This window comes from Camarhynchus parvulus, chromosome 3, assembly GCF_901933205.1.
Source record: "Camarhynchus parvulus chromosome 3, STF_HiC, whole genome shotgun sequence".
NCBI lineage: Eukaryota > Metazoa > Chordata > Aves > Passeriformes > Thraupidae > Camarhynchus > Camarhynchus parvulus.
In genome coordinates, this window is record NC_044573.1 from 55,557,345 (window position 1) to 55,576,649 (window position 19,305).

General features: G+C 41.3%; 1 protein-coding gene across 3 annotated transcripts in view; it reads right to left on the minus strand.

Annotated features, from left to right (window-relative positions):
* Positions 1 to 19,305, minus strand: part of PLEKHG1 (pleckstrin homology and RhoGEF domain containing G1) — a 125,877-nt gene that overhangs the window by 25,773 nt on the left and 80,799 nt on the right. For all 3 annotated transcript variants that reach the window (XM_030945559.1, XM_030945558.1, XM_030945560.1), the window contains one exon: positions 3,559 to 3,659. In XM_030945559.1, coding sequence (XP_030801419.1) covers positions 3,559 to 3,659 — 101 coding nt within the window. The remainder of the gene's footprint in view (positions 1 to 3,558; positions 3,660 to 19,305) is intronic.

Below are 19,305 nucleotides of genomic sequence, written 5' to 3' on the forward strand. Positions count from 1 at the left end.
CTGAAGGACAGAGAAGAAATTGAATTTTCTGCCAAATTGTTCCCTAAAAGAATTTTATTCTTCTCCTCCTCACCCTCTTCCCCCCCACCCCTCCCCCTGACCCTTGCACTCCACCGCCCCACCCCCCCTTGCCCCCCCACACACACACACACACACACACACACACACTCCCACAGATGATTTTCTATTTAGGGCCACTTTTCTCCCAATTCACAGCTGGTTCCCTGAACAAGTTTTGCCCAAGAGTTCCTAGGCCTGTATCTAGGGATCTACCCTTTTCCCCTGTAAGCAGACACAATTTCCCCCTGCATGTACAAAAAAGAGTAAGCCAGAAGAGTTTCCTGACTTGTTCCTTGCTTCTCTAATTACTAAAGGAAGGAAAGGGAGAAATCAACACGCAGTCACAAGGAAGAAAGACAGGCAAAGACCTTAGGTTCAGCAGTCACTAAGTCACTTTGTACAGTGACAATTTAACCTCTACACCTCAAATTCGCCCTTCATCAAAATGGGAATAAAAATATGACCCTAGCTTGATAGCCCACCCTCATGAAGCTCATTTACATCAGCAAAAGAAGCAAGCTGTAGCAATGGTGACCATAGCCACCAGTTATACTGACTGTGTCGCACACATGAGTTTTGGAAATAACGTCAAACATGCCAAACAGGCTCAGAGGATTCCTGCTGGCTGGCAGTCAGACGTTCTCCTGATGGCCTAAAGTATATAGCACCTGGACTGTCATTTTATTCCTACTGCTCTCCAATGAAACCACATCATTTCTCCTTCATGATAGAGAAGAGGAACACTTAAAGATTGTATATATTCATGCAGTTGAATCCATGTGTATGTGTTAAATACACTAGTGGTTTGTGTCTTCAGCACAAGCCCAGGGCGTAAAAGAGTCTGTTACCTATACTGCACTCTGTTCTGTCTCATCTGGATGGTAAGAGCAGTCTGTCACTGTAAATACAGCAAAACTGTCATGCTCAGGCACTCTGAAAATCTTAAATAAATTCCTCTAATACCAAGCTGTTGTGAAAAAGTGTGGCTTTTATTATAGGCTATGTTTAAGTACCTAGCAGGAGGTACAAAGAACAACAGAGAAAAGTGTTGGTCCTGTTCACCTCAATATCCAGAGGTTTTCTGCTAGTCACAGTTCTTGGCCTCTGCAACTGGCTTGTGCCAGCCAGGCAGGAGCTGGAGCAAGCACTTCTCCTGTGCTCTTTCAGGAGGAGCTCTGTGCTCTTTCAGCTAGATCACTAACAAGACTCAGACTGAAGCATGACACAGGAGCCAGGGCCAGTTAAGACCACGTACTAAGCTATAGAGCTTGGGTTACTGTGGGCTGGGAAAATCTGAATCTGTACAAACATCATTGGGAGCTTATGCTAACTCCTTTGGGATGAGAGAGAGAAGCATAAAGACTGACAATTTTGCATACAGTGCATTCATTATCTTTTCAAATCAAATGAAAGTCTTATTACAATGCCTTTTAGGATACTTTGATTTTTTGAGGAAGATTTATGATGGCTTCTCCTCAGAAGAAGCCAGACCTTACCACCATCAAACTCAGAAATAAATAGTTTTTCTAAAAGAGATAATAATCATGAAGTAGCTAGCAGTTACCATGATCACCACCATTTTTGCCATTCAACACACCAGTTGCAAATCCCAAGTAGTTTAGCTGAGAGAAATTCCCATTCACTGACATGAAATTTCTCAGATCTGCAAGTCTGAAAAAAACCCCAGACTGAAACCTTTGCTTATGGATTAACGGTCAAAGTTGAGAAAAACAAGGTTATTCTAAATCTACAAAATCATGCTCACAAAAAACATCTGAAACTACTAACATAGAACTGCCAAGTAGACCTTTTTCTGAAGCTAAAGATAAATAAAAAAAGGCTATAGAGTATGTTTAGGACCCAAAAGCTACATGCCAAATTTCACACAGGAGTAAACTTAATCCTTGAAGCTATATTGGGATCTACAGTGAGTGTTCAATTTTAAGAACTCACAATTTCCAAGCAGAACTTTATATCAGAAGCCCTGAAATACATCAGCAATTTACTAGATGCTTTGGACAACTTTCCAGTAAGTTTTAACCATTCTAACATATCTATCTCTAAAATTTCCCAAAACTGCTTTTTTTTTTTTTTTTTTCTTTTTAACTGCTGCATTTTTTTGCACAGCTCAGTAATTCTGTATAACAGCTGATCATACTTGAAAGTAGTTTTAGTAGGCAATACTTGCAATTAAGCTGGCATAAATGCATCCCAGCTATCATATCTGTCATTTTTCTAGCTTTTGAAGGATCAGAAAATATAATGGCCAGGACTGTATTTTTCCACTCTGTGACCACTGGGAATCTGTAAGTTCACAATCATTGTCTCATGGCTCTAAAACAGTCCATGAGCCTGTTTTAGCATGCTCCCACTATGTATTTTCCAGCTGTCAGACATTCAGTAAAGTCAGTTGTTGTAGCTGAAGCAGGACACAGCAGCTTTCTAGTTAAGCATATTTCCATTACCCTGCAGTAGTTATTTTAAGCTTCAGGAAAAGACTTTAGATTTTGTCTTTGTCCGTAATTTCTTAATAGATCCATTCTCACTCTTTCCTTTGACACTAAACAGCAATCCCAGCAGTTGAAGCCCTTAAAAGTAACTTCCCACGATGATGGAAAAACATTGAAGATGATCTTTGACACAAGTGCTCCACTTCAGAATCCTCTTTTGATTCAATTAAATTATCTGTTGCTGTTCAAAGAACACAGTAGTCTGGGAGATGTTTTGTCAACTATAGCAAAGCTAAGAGAGCTTTTACAAGAGTATTGGTATATAAAAGAGGTGGGAACTTTATGTCAATATATTTCCTGCATCGGTTGAATACTCAGGTTTTCCTTAAATGCCGACTGAGTTAATAATTTTTATAGTAACAGGATTCAGACAGAAATAGCACCAGCATGCTCCTCAAACTGCAGATACTGAGATCCCACACAATGTGGCACTAGCTATGCAAGCAAGACTTTTTACTTCAGACTCCCAATACACACTACAATCCCATCTGCAGTGTTTTAGAGAAGACTGGAAAGACACTGAACAAAAAACTTCAATTAAGGAAAGGTACTTGAATACAGTTTTGAGCAATTAATTCAGGGAGAACCTAGTAGCATAAAACACTACAAAAGCCAGATCTGGGTGATGCACATAGGTACACAAAAGGAGCTGATATAGTAGGAATAAAAAATCTCTTCATTAAGGCAAGAATTTCTTCTACAGTGGACTTGCATTAAGCCCACTTAAAGCACAGAGCAGGTTAGGCTTACATCCATATAAATACCCAGCATAAAAGCAAAAAAAGTACATGGAGACCATCTTGGTGCACCAAATCAGCTAAAAAAATCTGGTGCCAGTAAACCAACTTTGCTTAGAATTAAAATTAGATAATTGCTTGATTTATAGATCCTGGCAGTTTAAAAGTGATAAACATGAATTTGGCTGGTTGGGTCCCTCTCGTTAACACAGGCTGTTGAGATGTTTCCATTCAGCTAAAAAGGAATTTACCTGTTGAAATGGTAGATATCCCGTATGTTTCCAAACAGGGCTGATCGCTCCTCTGTTCCCAGGGAGAGCTTGGTCTGATCAGTGATACAGTCGAGGTAATCCTACAAGAGAAATGAGAGGGAGGTCTTCAGACATTTCCTCCTTTCCTAGATCAGTAAACAGAGCTATGTTTTATTGTACAAGATGAGTCTCTGAATATCAGTTTCACCTTATTATTACAATAAAGTCTTCAGCAGCCCCTCTGAGAACAGTCACTCTATTATGAACAGTAACAGTACTTATCTGTTCCCTGAAACCAAGAAAATAACAAAAGGCTGAAAGCTAAGTTACACCTCCCTAAACAGCACAGCCAACGTTTCTCTCACTACTGATAAACAAATGTTTTCAAATTTCATTCACAGTGACAGTTTAATTGATCATTTGTCTGGCTCAAAGACAAAAAAAAAATGTAAGAGATGAAGAATGTCATTTAATGCAGTCTTAGTAACAGAAAAGCTATATAATGAAGAACAGAAAGCACACAAGCAACAGAGGCTCAAAAAAGCAACCACTGAATAAATTACTTTTTAAAAAATCACGGTTACCAAAGAACGCAGAGTATGTAGAAGACAGATCTCAATGTATCTATGTCCATGCAATTTACAAAGCATAGAGTTGCATTGCAAATTACATTGCAATGTAATCTAGCAAAATCTAGTAAAAATTTCTTTTTGCCCTTACAAGACTGATAGACTCATCCAGGGACTTTATTTGAATAAGAACATGACAGCTAGAAAAAGCTCAGATCAGCAGTGTTCTGGGAGAAAAACTTTCCCACCTCTTCCCTCACTTTGATAAGAGCTCAATGTCACCTTTTTTTCTGTTGCTGCTACAGTATTAAAACTCTCTCATACGGGCAAACAAATCCAGCAGGCTATTTAACTACAGCTCATGAAACAAGAAACCTGATGTGCTGCCACATTCATGAAGAAATTCTGCTGGAGTATGGAAATAAAAGTGAAAACAGCTGAAACAATGTGAAATAAAAATAAATAAAATCCTTTAGCCTGTGGCTAGACAATGTGGTGTGGCAACCTCCCAAAAGCAACACAGCATTCCAGGGTGCTGCAGGAAAGGAGCCCTGCGAAATGCCAGAAAAACCATGAAAACCTCTAAGACATAACTGTGTTCCAGAGTCGCATAGAAAAAGGTATTATAGAACTGGCCAAGATTTATTCTGTGTAAATTCTGAGAAGACAAAGGGTTTGAATCAACCAAGGATCTGACTTTTGGTTTCTAGGTGTCCTCATAAGGAAGACTAAGAATTACAGCATTTAAGCCTCCATGCTCATATCCTTCTGTTCAGCTGAAGTAGTGTCAGCAAACTCAGAGGTGTAACCAAGATTCAGGTTTAGGCATCAGTATAATTTCCTGTCCCCTTCCCCTATCAATAATCCACACTCCATCATCACCTCCAGTTAAAGGCAGCCCTCATCACTCCCAAAACTCAGTATTTTTTGCGAGGCCAAAGCAAGTAAGTCTATTCCAAGGTAACCCCAGTGTCTTTAAGAAGAACAATGAGTAGCAATAGGCAGGCAAGCCCCTGGAGGGCCATATCATCTCTCCTGTGATAGCATCCAAACTTTACCTTACCTCCTGGCTGGAAGCAGCCTCCGAGCCCACCCCTGACCTTGAAATATATTTGTGCAGGAAGTCTTTGGAATCACATCCACAGGCTCCCTGAACTTCAGCTTTTTATTTATACTCAGAAGCTGCAGAAGAGTAAAAAGTTTCAGGATGGTGAGGCAGACAGGACTGCAGCAAGCAGTACTTTGGGTCAAAGGCAGAAGCAGATATTATATTCAGGTCTACTCCAATAATATTAAACAAATAACCTTTTCTGACCAGAGACACATCTTCATCATATAAAAGCAAAGAACAGAAAAGCTCCAGTGGAACGGTGAACCTCTGAAAACATTTTTAGCACTGCAGGGACACTGCAGCACCCTGAGCTAATATGACAAGGTTAGACTGCAGAGGAATGGAAATCCTACATTAAGTAATTCCATACAGCACGTTTCATGAATAAAGAGGAGTTCCTTTCCAATTCATTCATCTCCACATAGCTGAAGCTTGGGTTTCTTCAAAGTAACAAACAGTCCACAGTTATTTCCAGTATTTTAGACAGTGTTATATGCATGACCTGGTTTCTGCTCCTTTTGTCCTCCTAGCCTGATCTTCCTCCACATATACCTACCCTTCTCAGTCTTTTACCAATTATTAGTAAGAAAGAGGGAACCAGGTACCCTTCTAATGTTGCTGCCAAGCAGGAGCCTGCAGGTGCTTTGGCAGTTTTCCTGCACTCCTGTAACATATGCCAGTATCAGCCTACAAACACCACACACCCACAGTCTGAGCTCCCTTTTGCTAGAAGTTCCTTTAGACAGTGCTTCAGGCCCCCTTCTCCATCCAGCCTCAGATCAGAAACAAACCAGAAACAACTGGGTGGATTTGTGCTTCCCTAGGGTAAGGCAAATGGTTATTTGTTCAAAATGCTTGTGATTCAGAGCTACCTTATACCTCACCTCATTTTCCTGCTAGGAAATGACACAATTTGGGTACTGCTGTCCTGGTTTAGCTTTCTAAAGCTAATTCAATAATACTGTCAATATTACTGACTTGAGACTTGAGACTACAGACATGTTTACGTTGCTGTTATTGGCGTAAGCAGATAGACACACAGCAAAAAGCTCCAGGTATTCAAGTTTTTGGGAAAAAGGTGGACCTTGGACAGTCCTAACACATTGGTGTCATGCAGATCAAGCCCTGCACAGCAGCACACTGCTTGCACTGGCTCAGCTAGTGGGACTTGTCTGATAATACTGCTTTACAGGGCACGTGTGCTCTCATAAAGGCTTCATGAACTCATCCAGGAAACAGATGCAGAATTGGCATATAACACCTTCTGCAAGGACAACACCACAGGCAGATCAAAGCTACCCAGACGTGGGGGTTTTCCTCATTATTTCTTAGCAAATGGTACTTTACCCCCATGGTAGTCACAGCCGTGTATCAACAGATGTTATCATCTGGAGCCATAATGAAAGGTTTGGAGCTACAAGATAACAGAGCAGGCTGCAAATGTAATGCCATGGTGCAGAAATCAATGAAATTTATCAGAACAGAGTATTGGCCTTATTCACTTTATTTGTTTCTTGTCAGCATCTATGAACCCTCTGTCGGCACCAAATGATTTGTTTATAACCTTTGCCTTTTATTGCTTCTCTGCAGTTATGGCATAAACATCTAGCTTACTTTATAGGAGAAAAAAAACCCTCACAAATGTCCATCTCCTTAGATTGATTTATGGACCATGGTTTGCTTTCATAGTATTGCACAATTTTGTCCTCCCTTTTCCTTGAAACTCTCCAAAAACTAGAAGTCTTGCCAGACTGCCCTGCCTTTCTTGCCGGGTTTGATGTTCTCCCCATTTGTCTTTCATCATGCCAAATCCATCAGAAGGAATGTCTGCTAGAAGCTGCATACCCTAACTACCATCTCCTCCTCCACAATCACAAAAAAAAAAAAGATCTCTAGAGGAATAAAATTATGAAAACACTAACCTTAAAGGCTAAAATAGTAATCAGAAATGAGAAAAAACTGTCAAGAAAGGCGCAAAATGAGCAAAATTATTTTCACATATTGATTATTGTATTCTATGACCAAACTTTAGAAACCAAATGCAAATGAGTGGGACCTTTTTATCTAGCCACCCTGGTTCTCCTTTGAACACATAGACACCCCTAACTTTAAAACCTTCATCTATTGTTGTTTAGACCATAGTATAAATCAGCCATTACTGTGGTAATGCTAAAATTGCACATTAAAAGGGATAATATTAATGCTAATATTAATATAGTAATTCTAAAAAAAGGGGTAAAAAACCACACTGCCTTGTAAAATGAGAATCAATTTTTATCCTGCTCTGCAAGAAACATATATAAGTTCTTAGTAATCCCCTTTACAGGGTAGGAGTGTGCATATAAAAATATCACAAAAGATAAGCAAAATTGTTAAAAGAGCAGTGTAGTTGCACAGGTGCACCTTTGCCAAGAGGCAGGCACACAAGGCACACAGCACTGAAAATCTGATTAAGTATCAATACCAAAAAACAATCAAAAAAGGATTCTATCCACTAGGAAAATTTGCTTTCTAATTCCTAAACAAGCTGCAGGAGAAAGAGAAGCTGCCCTATGTCTCTGATTTCAGCAACACACTCTGGGTTCAAGAGCTGAGGACTTATATCACAAAACCTCAGTCTCTGACCTAAAAATATTTAAAACCAGGTATTTATTGAAACTTTAGTGGCTTCTAGTAGTGTTGCAGACAGAGGAGGGATAGGTAGTATTAAATCAAGCAGGACAAGATCCAGGCAGTGCCATAGCATCACTCAGACCCTCCGTTTTCTGATACTCCCTAGATCTGTGCTACTAGTAAAGCAGATTTTACTCCTAAGTACTACCCCATACTCATGGCCAGGTTTTTTCCCCAACTCCCCTCTACCCAACAACGATCTGTTTGGCCAAAATCAGATGGCTGTGCAGAAGAGGAACCGCTGAAGCAGCTCAGCAGCCTTAGCCACCTAAGCACTACTTCCACACCACTTAGAGGAAAAGGCTGCAGGCCAGAAGGAAAACATGCCACGGAATGGATCCTATTTTTAGCCTGCTAGCTTGAGCCATGCTGCCCCAACTAGCCACACACTTCTAAACTGACAAAGTTGGGCAACAGATTTACACTAGGATAGACACCATAAAATGCTTCCCAGTGCTTATTCTGCTAACTATATAGATAACTATAATATGCTATTCACCTTTTGCCTGATTTTTTTCTATTCTTTTTTCCCCATTATTTATTTTATTTATTAATTTATCCAGGATGCATAGTAGCATACTCTGAATGCCTTGTGGTTCAAAGACTAGCACGCTATCCATACAACAGGTGGCCAAGGATGATGAATTTTGGTCAGGGCAGCTCATTGAAGCTTTTTTCAATTATTTAAAGTACTGCTTTGCTCTGCAAAGGCAATGTACATTTGTATACCAAGCATACTTTGTTATCTTGCTCTGGTTCCTTTGGCTATATGAGTCCAAGGGATTGAAACCTAAAAATGTTTGTACTGTCCACCCTACAGATTCACTACATGCAAACTCAGAAACCTAAATAAAAAAGAAAATTTCTGTGAGCATGTCTTTCTACTTTCTGCTTTTACTGGGATTTGCTGGGGTTTTGTACACAGACATCTGAAGCTGGAAAAAGCTCACACAGACCAAAGCATGGACAGGTCTGAAGGACCAGGCCCTACCTGGGGCTACGGCACAGCACAATGCTGCCACTGACCAACAGCCTCAGCGAGGTCGTTCTGGGGACAATGCAGGCTTGGAGACACAGGCTCCTCTGCTCCCTTCAGCAGTGTGAGCAGAAAGCTCCTGTGCTCTGTGTGCTTCCTCCTCACCTTTTCCATTTGCTTCATATCCCTCAATACCTTGCATGTTAGACTGCCACTTGTCAGCAGCAGCAGCAAAGCTCGGCCCTTGTGGGAAATGGGCATGCCAGGCCTTGCAGGTGGGCTTGGGAGGACATGCCTACACATCCAAGGACATGCTTGGAGAGCACTAACTCTTCCATCAAGGGAAAAGGACATGGAGAAGACCTCCCCGCACTGACAGCCAGCCCTCCTCCAAACAGGAGCAGCCAAGATAAGCCATCTGCTTTACACAATCTGACACTAGATGTGGTTTGTGATTGATTTCTTTCCTCTTTGATATCCCGGCAGAAGAGCTGAGTCTCTGAGCTGGCAGGAGGCCACCTCACCAGCACCAGCCTTCTCCCTGGGTGGATGGTGGAGGATCCACATCAAGCTCACCTGCGCTTGCAGGGAAGTGCCAAGTGACAAAGTGACACGTGCAGCTGGCTCACACGCAGCCCGCGGGCAGCGGCAATAAAGCGTGACACGGTAAGGAGATACTCTGCTGACTGACTGCTTGTAGGAAGGGCAAAGATTGATGGTGGGAGAATTCGGGAGAACAGGGCATGAGGAAAGACTAAAAATAGAGAAAGCACATGTAAGTTTTATTTCCACTGTTTAACATTGTAGAGTAAAGGTGCTGGTGACAGAGATATCCCTATACTTCACACAGTTAGGGGTTTGTAAATAAGTTAACAGTATTAACTTAAGTTTTACCTAGAGAAGTGGATTTTTTTAAGAAGTTTTTTTTTCTATGCAGCTATTCCTGAAGGATAGATTTTTTGATAATCAACTTCCTCACCTATATTATAGATATTAAAACACTGTCCCATTTGCAGCTAATAAGGCCTGGAAGTAGTGACCCCTAGAAGGTCCCCTTGGCTTCATCCACACACATGGAAAGCCACAGGGGGAGTTATGTGTCAGCCAAAATTAGCAGTGAGAGATTCCTGAGTCCTAACACTATGCCTTGAACCTTGGAAACACACGCTTTCTTCGGTTTAGGCTGCCTTTGAACAGTTGTGCCCATGTAGACATAAGCACAGGCACAGTCCTGTACAAAGTTAGAAATTTCTAGGGCACATCAATGTCAACAATTTAACAGTCAGGAGATCTTGTCACAGGACTTCAAGCTGTCAGAGCACAGCTAATCTCAGGAAATGAACTAAAGAATTTGCCCTGGAAAACTCTGTCAGTGAGAGGTCCCTCAACACTCAGTTGCACTGAATCCATTCACAGGGGCCCTGGGCAAGGACAATTGCTTCGCCAGCGAGCACGGCTGGGAGATAGCAGAACAGCTTCCTGCAGCTCTGGGTTCCCCCTCACTGCTTTAGAGCCTTTAAAGCACATCCTCTTGCCCCTGCCCCATGTCAGAGGATGCCTGTATCAAGTTCCAGCTCTGTCCCACAGTTCGCTTCTAGGATCAGGGTGGGAGGACTCCCATGTCCTACAATGCCTACTCCACCAGTCGAGGGTCTTATGTCCTTTCTTTTTTGCCCAGCGTATGCTTCCTTCTTGTGTCCCATGAGATGTTTTAGCATGAATGCTGTGCCTATAAAGCTCTCTGGAAAGGTTAAAACCTGACACCAGCTGATCCAGCATCTGTCAGCCTGCCTGGATGGACTGCTCTCATGGATTTTTGCCTTCTTTGTTGTAGCGAATTTTTGCCCTAATGAAACACAGTCAGAGTTCAATAATATCCCCTTGTTCAACTGCAGGAATTCCATGCTAAAATCTCCCATCTTAAAAAGACACCTTGGAAGGCAGGCTGTCAAATAAATCAAACTTGTAATTTGACAGAGATGCATTAAAAGCACTCAAATTGAAATTGTGATAGATGGATTGTACACAGACAAGTCCTGTAAATGGTGCAACATCTGTAAAGATGATTATGGGTAAATCACCAGGAACAGAAACTCATGTGAAACCCCACTTAGACACTTCAGCACACTAACTTATTGAAGTTGAAACCCACTGATTAAAACCATGTCCCACATTTATCTTCAGTTATCAGCCAGCACCCACTGCCACATCACAGCTACAAGAAGGGGAGACTCAAAATTGCTGCTCAGAGGTGTGATAAGGAGCAAGTTCAGAGCACAGGTGGAGATCACGGGATTCCAAATGCTATCAGTAGTTTACTGACATGTCATTAAGGAGTAATGTGATGCCCTCATCTAATGCCTTTCTAAAGTTAAAAGGAAACACAGAAGAAATAAGCTACAGTAATGAAAACAGCCAAATGAACATAATAATAGTAATATTAGCAGTAGTAATTAGGATGTCAATTAGTTTGAGGTTCCCAGGCAGATGAAGTGTTGTAAAGATTTCTAGATCTATATCATTGGTGTCAATCACCATCATCATTCAATAATCTCAATCTTACTCAAAAAAGTACCAGCTGGAAGTTCTTAGTAATTATGAATTTAAAAAAAAAATTAAACTTCATCAGGACATCTATAAATTATTTTTCACAACACGTTAGTGGGTCTGATTATAAGCTTATTGAACCATAATCAAGCAAATCACTGAGAATTATTAAGGCATATTTGGACTTCAAATATATGAATTGCCCAGGAAAAGAACCTGAGCCTTGTGGCGTAGACCCTTGCCCTGTTAAATAAACTTTCCCCCAATTTGTAAGGCAAATGAACGATAACATTTTTAGAAGAGATCTCAATATGCTTACAAGTTAAATGAGACATTTCAGAAGAGAAATGTTTATTTTAAAACACAAGAAGGGAAACTGAAAGAGTCTGTTTTCCAAAGAATGAAAATGCAAACCCAGCAAAATGGAGAAAATCTGCACACATCCTAAACACACATTTATCTTAACCCTAGTAACCACATGATTACCAGAGACTTCTGGATGGCTTTTCTTATGAATATATGAAGAGCAATGAAATGGAACTTTATAGTGGGTGGTTGGCAAGGAAAAACTTTGTTCAAGTGTCTTATTTGCAAAATGGTCTGCTCATGAAACCAGGAAAAACAGCAGCTACCTCCACACCTTAATTTGCAGGAGTGGTAAGAACAGAAAAGAGAGAGACTACTATGTGGTTTGTTAAGCATTCAGGCTTAAAGGTCATGGATTACTAGAATGCTGTTCACTGACAAGTAATATTTAATAGCAGTGATATAACAACTTTAAAAGTAGTCAAATGTTTCCATGGACCAAAATGGAAATGGGTATATACACAAAGAAAAGTCCAGAAACTATAGCCTGGCTGGAAATGCAGAAATGTCCTTGCCTTTAAGATATCACCTCTACATGATGAAATTTCTTTACAGAAAATCCCAATCATTCTGCAAAAAAGATATAATCTCATTAAACATTGTAATGTTTACTGAAAATTTTGCAGCATAAGCTGTACTTCCTCTCCCTGCCTCTCTGCTCTCAGACCTCTTCTTCACAGCTTTCCTGCCTACTCTATAAACTTTTGTAGAGCTGCTGCTTCTCTGCTCTGTGGAGCTCCTTATCCACGGCCAGTAAGCAACAACAAGACAGAGGGCAGAGGTGAACAGACCTCTCTTTTGTTACTTCCTGAATCCCAGAAGGGCTCCATGTATCCCCCTAGGCAGGGATACAACCTCCTGCTCCAGCCTCAGTGCAGTCACAGGAAGGACGTTTCAATCCTGGAGACCCCTGGCTGCCATCAGCACTCCTAAACGGCACACTCCATATTTAAATTACATCTCCCCCTTGCCTCCCCACTCCCAAAAGAATAAAGCTTTCTGGAACAGAAGATTAACTTCCATCCTTTAATCTATATTCATTCACATTCGGCAAGTGGGTAGGAGGTTGCAGACAGCACGGTCGAATGATTTACACCCTGCTGCCAGAAAAGGGAGGACAAGAGCAACAGCAGCCAGGCTTTTAGGCAATTCTGTGGCTCCCTGGAAGAGCAGCAGCCCTCCCTACTGCTTCTCTCCCACCCACAGCTTAAGAAAGGCTCACTGTACATTTATAGACAGCTCATTTATTACTGCAGTGTAACTCACTCTTCTGTGCTGTCCAAACACAGAGCTGACCTTAAAACAAACTCAGAGCTACGGCTATACATTTATACTGTCTTAGTGTCTGCAATCCTAGTCAACCAGTGAAGCTCTGCAATCACCTGACAAAGACTCCGTCCCAGCAAGTTTCTACAATGTAGCTGTAAGATAAGAACTGGATGCAAAGTACAGGTGAAGGAAACAGAAGGCATCAATGATATTTTATTCAGTGTCTTACTTGGGAACATGCTGAATGAAAGAAATTTATGAATGTTGCCAGCAGAAATAAGACCAAAGTAGTGATGATGCAGATAAGAAAAACCACGCATCAGTATATTTAACCCTGGCTTTGTGCACTTCCTGTGAAGTTAGTTTACAAACAGCTCCCTGTTCATGCCACAGCATAAGCAGATGCTTACACCACACAAATTGTTTATTAGGTTACTTCTGGCTGTCCACAACACATGATATTCCTACTGTACAGCTATAAAACCTCTTTCTCCAAAACCCAGAACCATTCCCATCCTGCCCAGAAGCAAAACGAGGTTTGGGTTTTGCTTCTGCTTTTGTTAGGCATCATTAAAAGGCACATATGATGAGGAGTTTACAGCATATGTAACTGGCAAAACACTTTTGTTCAAGATCTCAGAGTTCCAGAAACAACTGCATCTAAAACAAATATTTAAGACACAAACACAAAACCCAGTTTGTGTATACTTCCACTACTTTAGGTTGCTTAAGGATGTTTAATATGGCTCATATACAGGAAGGAAGAAGTCCACAGGGAAAACTGAACTATCCCTGAAATGCATCCCAAGAAAGAAGTCTGATTTACTTTTATTTAAGGGTAGCCAGAACAGCTATTTACACCTGTTTGTTAACTTACCCTGTGGTGTTCCTAACTACCTCCCTTCTCAGCAGCCTGCACTGGTCCTGATTCATAAACAGCAACTCCAGAAACAAAACACAACTCTACTGCCCTCTAATAAACCTACTTACAAATTCATTACAAATTAATTAAGTGGAACATTTTTCTGCTCTGATTTATATTGCTCTGTTTAAACTTCACAAACTTCAAGAAGGCCTCTTGGACATGTACTGAGATGCTTCAGTTTCAGCTGTGATATCTCAGTATTACTGGACAAAACTTCCCTTGCTTTTAAGCCAAGCTTTCCCTTAAGGAGGTCAATCAGAATTTGACACCACTCTTTCTTCATGGATAAAAGAAAAGCAGTGAGAAAGTTCAGCTCAAAAATTTAACAAATACTAATCACAGTTAAACTTATCACTGTTACATAATCATACTACGTTTATACAAAACTTAATATTTATTTTTCACATAATTTAAATTGTTTATCCAAATTTTCACATGCAACTTATGTCAGCAATCCAAAGGTGTCTTTCTCAGGTATGCAGGTTAGCAGGCATAGAAAAAGAGGTCACATGTAGAAATTAACTATAATGTGGGAACAAACATTATGAGATGCCTTAGCTATACTGCAATTCCCAGGTTTTGAATCTACAAAGAATTAACTTTCAGAGCTACACTACCCAGCAAACCCAGAGCACAAGCAGCTATGCTTTTACTAACACATCACAAGTGACAATGTGCACACTGCAGTTTTCAGAGTGGTCTTTTTAACTAGCTGCTTAAAACACAGAAGGAGACGTCCTCTACTGCAGCACCAGGAGACAGGAAACAGGGAACAATACCATTCCGACACTGACTTCCTCTCAGAAGGGTTTCCCTTCACCACTGGTGCCCAACACGTATCTACCTCAAACATCCAACATTTCCCCTTGCAAGGCTTGCCCCCAGCCCACAAGGGGTGTACAGCTTCAACAGACGTGTTCACCTCAGATGAAGCTTTCCATGCCAGAAACCTGCCTCCCTGATGAGCTGTTCCAGGAGATTTCAGCAAAGCCATTCCCCTGAGGCTTTTTGAGAAAGAATGCCCTTTTTTTGCTCATGTTGAAAAATTTTGGTGACCTTTCCCCTGCGAAGACAAGCACCCCCAGGCTGACTAGCAGGGACATGAACCATATCCTCACGTCTCAGGGAGAGAAAGTAGCAGATTCAAGTATAATGGAGACTTTGTTTCTCAAAGTAAGGCTTTTTGCTGCCTTAATGTAAATTCCCCTAATTTTAACCACACTGGGGTGGGGGAAGAGAAACCCTCCAAATTCATGTATCCTCAATAGGAATTTCTAGCAATGGTCCTTTGCAAGGTTCAGCTCAGCCTTCACAAGGCCTTAACCCACAACTGCCATTCTCAGGTGCTGCCAGCAACATCTGGCTCAGATCCAATCCTCTGAGGCAAGAGCAAGGAAAAGATTGTTCCCGCGTCTCAGTGACTCTCTGCAAGCCATAAACAGTATAGAAAAGCATGCTGTGCAATTTCAGGGCAGAGGAGACATAAAGGAGTACTACAGAAAGATGGGAATGACAAAATGGGAACCAAGGAAAGCCTGGTGGACACCCCTCTTAACTTCTGTGTACTTAAGAGGGCAGAAAAATTAGGAATGAAAACATTAGGTGATGAAAATGTTGTCAGGCCTGCTGAGAGAACTATGGAGAGAGCTCTGGAATCAGCAGAAATGAAGAACATGAGAAAGATTAATGCTAAAAAGCAAAAGATCAGATAAGGAAATTAGACAACATACTGATAGGATGCAGATGAGATTTACTGAGAGAAGACTTTGGACAGAGAGGCAGCAAGATCATAAGCAGGAGATTGTGCAGAGGGGAATGGGACTTTTTCAAATGAGAAGACTTAAGTATAAAAGGAGGGGGCCAAGGACAAAAGATCTGGAGAGGAGAAAGAACAAAGACTTCAACTAGTTCAGTAGAGATGGTTTAAAAAAAAGTCACATTTGGAATTAAAGTGTAGAGGAATTCATTCACATAAGTGAAGTCTCCCAGATTTCAGATAGAGTTCAAGATTTCTGAAGCTCAATCTCTGCTTACATCAAATAGATGTGAAACACACTGACAATGCACACTTTAGTCCCCTCTAGTCATTCTATAGACACCAATGACCTTTAAATTATATTATTATACTGATAGGGGTGCAAATGCAAGTATGATAACAGTGCATTTGCATTATTCTTTAATTTTGTAAAGGTAAAACAGAAATGTCTATGTCTTTCTACAGTTACAAGCATTTATACACATTATGAATGGGGGCTTCTGTTTCCTGTGAACTGCAAGGACAAAACACAGATTTTTTTAATAACTTCAGGGACAGCATTTTACTCAGGGGTAAATAAAATCACTTCAGTAAGTGACTCTAATTGAAGTTTAGGTCTATTATAACTACATTACTACTTGAAAAAGTCAGGCTAGGTCCTGAAGAGGAAAAGGTCAGTGAGTTCTGCCCTGGCCAGTACACCTGTCAGCATGACACAAGCAGGAAGCAGAGGTATCCAATTTCTCATCACAAACTTGCCCAAAACAAGCTTCAAGCTGCACTCATTCAAAATTGTAATTATCCTTAACAGATCATCTGATAAAACATAGCAAATGGTGGAAAAGTTCACTCCATCCTTGTTGCAATGCTTGCCTGTGCAAGAATCACAGCAGCGTGCCTCAAAACAATGCTAACCTAACTGTCCTTCCAGGTCACAGACAAAATGGCTGTACTGGCTAGAAAAGCAGTTGTTTTTTAATGCTTATCCTGGAGCAAAGGTGCCAAATAGCACCTGTACAGCCTCCTCTCACTCATCCTAAGTCTGCCAAATACATCCTGTCAGCAGTTGGAAAGAAAGCTGGAAAACCTCAGCAGCTCTCCAGGATCATTTAAAAATCACATTAACCACATCCCATGAAGTCAGCTTCTACTTCTGTCTACCAACCTGGCACTGTTAAGATCACCCAGATATTCAAAAGGCAACAGAAGTTATGACTTTATTTACTAACTAATGACCTAGCATCATTAGTCAATACGGGCATAAAAAAGGATTAAATTCTATTTTGTCCCATTCCTCCATAGTATTTTACTTCAGGCATGACAACTCCATGTTCTAAGGTCAACATAGGCTGGAAAGGACACTACTCAAAATACTCTGCTAGGCTAACTCTTAATGAGCTGACTTTTGATATTATGACTAGTATCATGTACATGCAATTTCACAATCATCCATGTTAGTAGGTCACTTGTGCTCAGCTAGCCCTGGAAACCAGTTCCTGGCACACTAAAGACAAAAAGGTAATTAAGAACAGTCATCAGGTATTCACCAGGGGAAAGCTGACCAGTCTGATAACCTTTCAACTATGAAATGACTGGCTTGGTAGATGAATGGAAAAGCAGTGGACATTGTCTACCTTAACTTCAGGAAGGCTTTTAACTCCCTTAAGATCCTCATGCACAAGCTGGAGGAGTTGGATAAGCAGACAGAAAGTTTGACTGAGAACTGGCTGAACTGAGGGTGGTGATCACAGGCACAAAATCTAGTTGGAGGCCAGTGGCTAGTGGCATACCCTAGGGGCTAATACAGAGCTCCATCCTGGTTTATGTATTCATTAATGATCTGGCACTAATGGGGAAGCATGTGGATATATAAGAAGAAATGATCAAGAGAAATAAACAAAACCAACACCCCCTCCACCACTGAAACGAATTTAAAAAAGCTCCCACCCCCTAAAAATCTAAACCCCAAACAAATAGCACCCCCACCAAAGGAAAGGAAAAATATACGCAAATTTGCTTTGCATTTTTATACAAGAAATGTACAGAAAGTAGATTCATGGATGTGAGTGTTGACACCCTCTCAGTTCCAGCCCTGAAACCTGTTTGAAAGTCCTGGAAACAACAGTGAGAACATATTCTTTTTAAGTATGTTTCTACTGCCTACAGAGAATGCAGCATCAGCAAATCCCTCTACTAGAGGACAAAAAGCATTAGATTACATCTCTAATGATAGTTCTTGGATGGGGATAGAGGGTGATTAAAATAGCACCTATTGATTTTTTCCTTTTTGTTCTTATGCTGCCTCAATCTGATACCTCTTCAGCTTTTAGCTCTGTGTATGTGGGTTGCCCCCATGCTCTTTCTCCCTCCTTCTGCCAATGAAAAACCCCAGCCCTTCTTACTACTTTTAGACTGTGTACATAAGCTTCTGGGGGTCCCGGTGGACAACAACCTGTCCATGAGCTAGCAGTGGGCCCTTGTGGCCGAGAAGGCCAATGGTATCCTGGGTGCCTTAGGAAAAGCATTGCCAGCTGGTCAAGGCACGGGATCCTGCCCCTCTACTCAGCCTTGGTGAGGCCACATCTGGAGTGCTGTGTCCAGTCCTGGGTTCCTCAGCACCAGAGACATGGAGCTCCTGGAGTGGGTTCAGTGGAGGGCAATGAATATGATTAGGGCACTCTTTCAATGAAAGGCTGAGAGAGCTGTGTTTGTTCAGCCTTGAGAAGAGGGGAATTTTGTCAATGAAGCACCTGAAGAGAGAGTGTTGAGAGAGTGAAGCACCTGAAGAGGATGCTTCCAGGCTCTTCTCTGAGGTGCCAAGCACTAGGGTGAGAGGCAATGGGCAGAAACTGATGCACAGGAAGTTCTACATGAATATGAGGAAGGGTGACTGAGCACTGGAACAGATTGCCCAAAGAGGTTGTGGAATCTCCCTCACTGGAGGTATTCAAGGACCATCTGGACACAATCCTGTGCCAAGTGCTCTAGGACAGCCCTGCTTGAGCTGGGAGGTTGGACCAGGCAGTTTCACACAAAGCTTTCTAGATTCATTATCAGTTGCTGCAGGAAATAGGCTTGGGCATTTCACAGGTTCACAATTCCTTCAGTTCTTCCATAACTAAAAATGCATTTGCCTTATTTACTCTACATCTACTGTAGTGATGCCTGAAGTATTTTCCAGAAAGCATTTATTGGTATTCCTGCTTGTAACTGAGTATCTGTTATAAGATATTTGTTTTAGCTTTCAGTTTCTCAAGTTGTACAGTTTACAGCATAGGAGGATGAGTGAGGGCTAAGGAACCAAAACCATGGAAGTCATGCCTAATGGGTGGTTACTATACACAGAAGCTGACTTGGTTCTGCAACATCTGACAACCTTAAACAGTCCAGAATGAAACTCAGGCAACAGTTGAATGTAGTGAAACAGCACCAGCTATGGAAACCAGTGAAATCTTGCAGAAACAGCAACGTTTCTCAGAATTTTGCAGGGTGGGATACTGGTGTTTTAATCACAACACAGCATTTGAGTTATCAAAGCCTTCACATTTTCCCCTG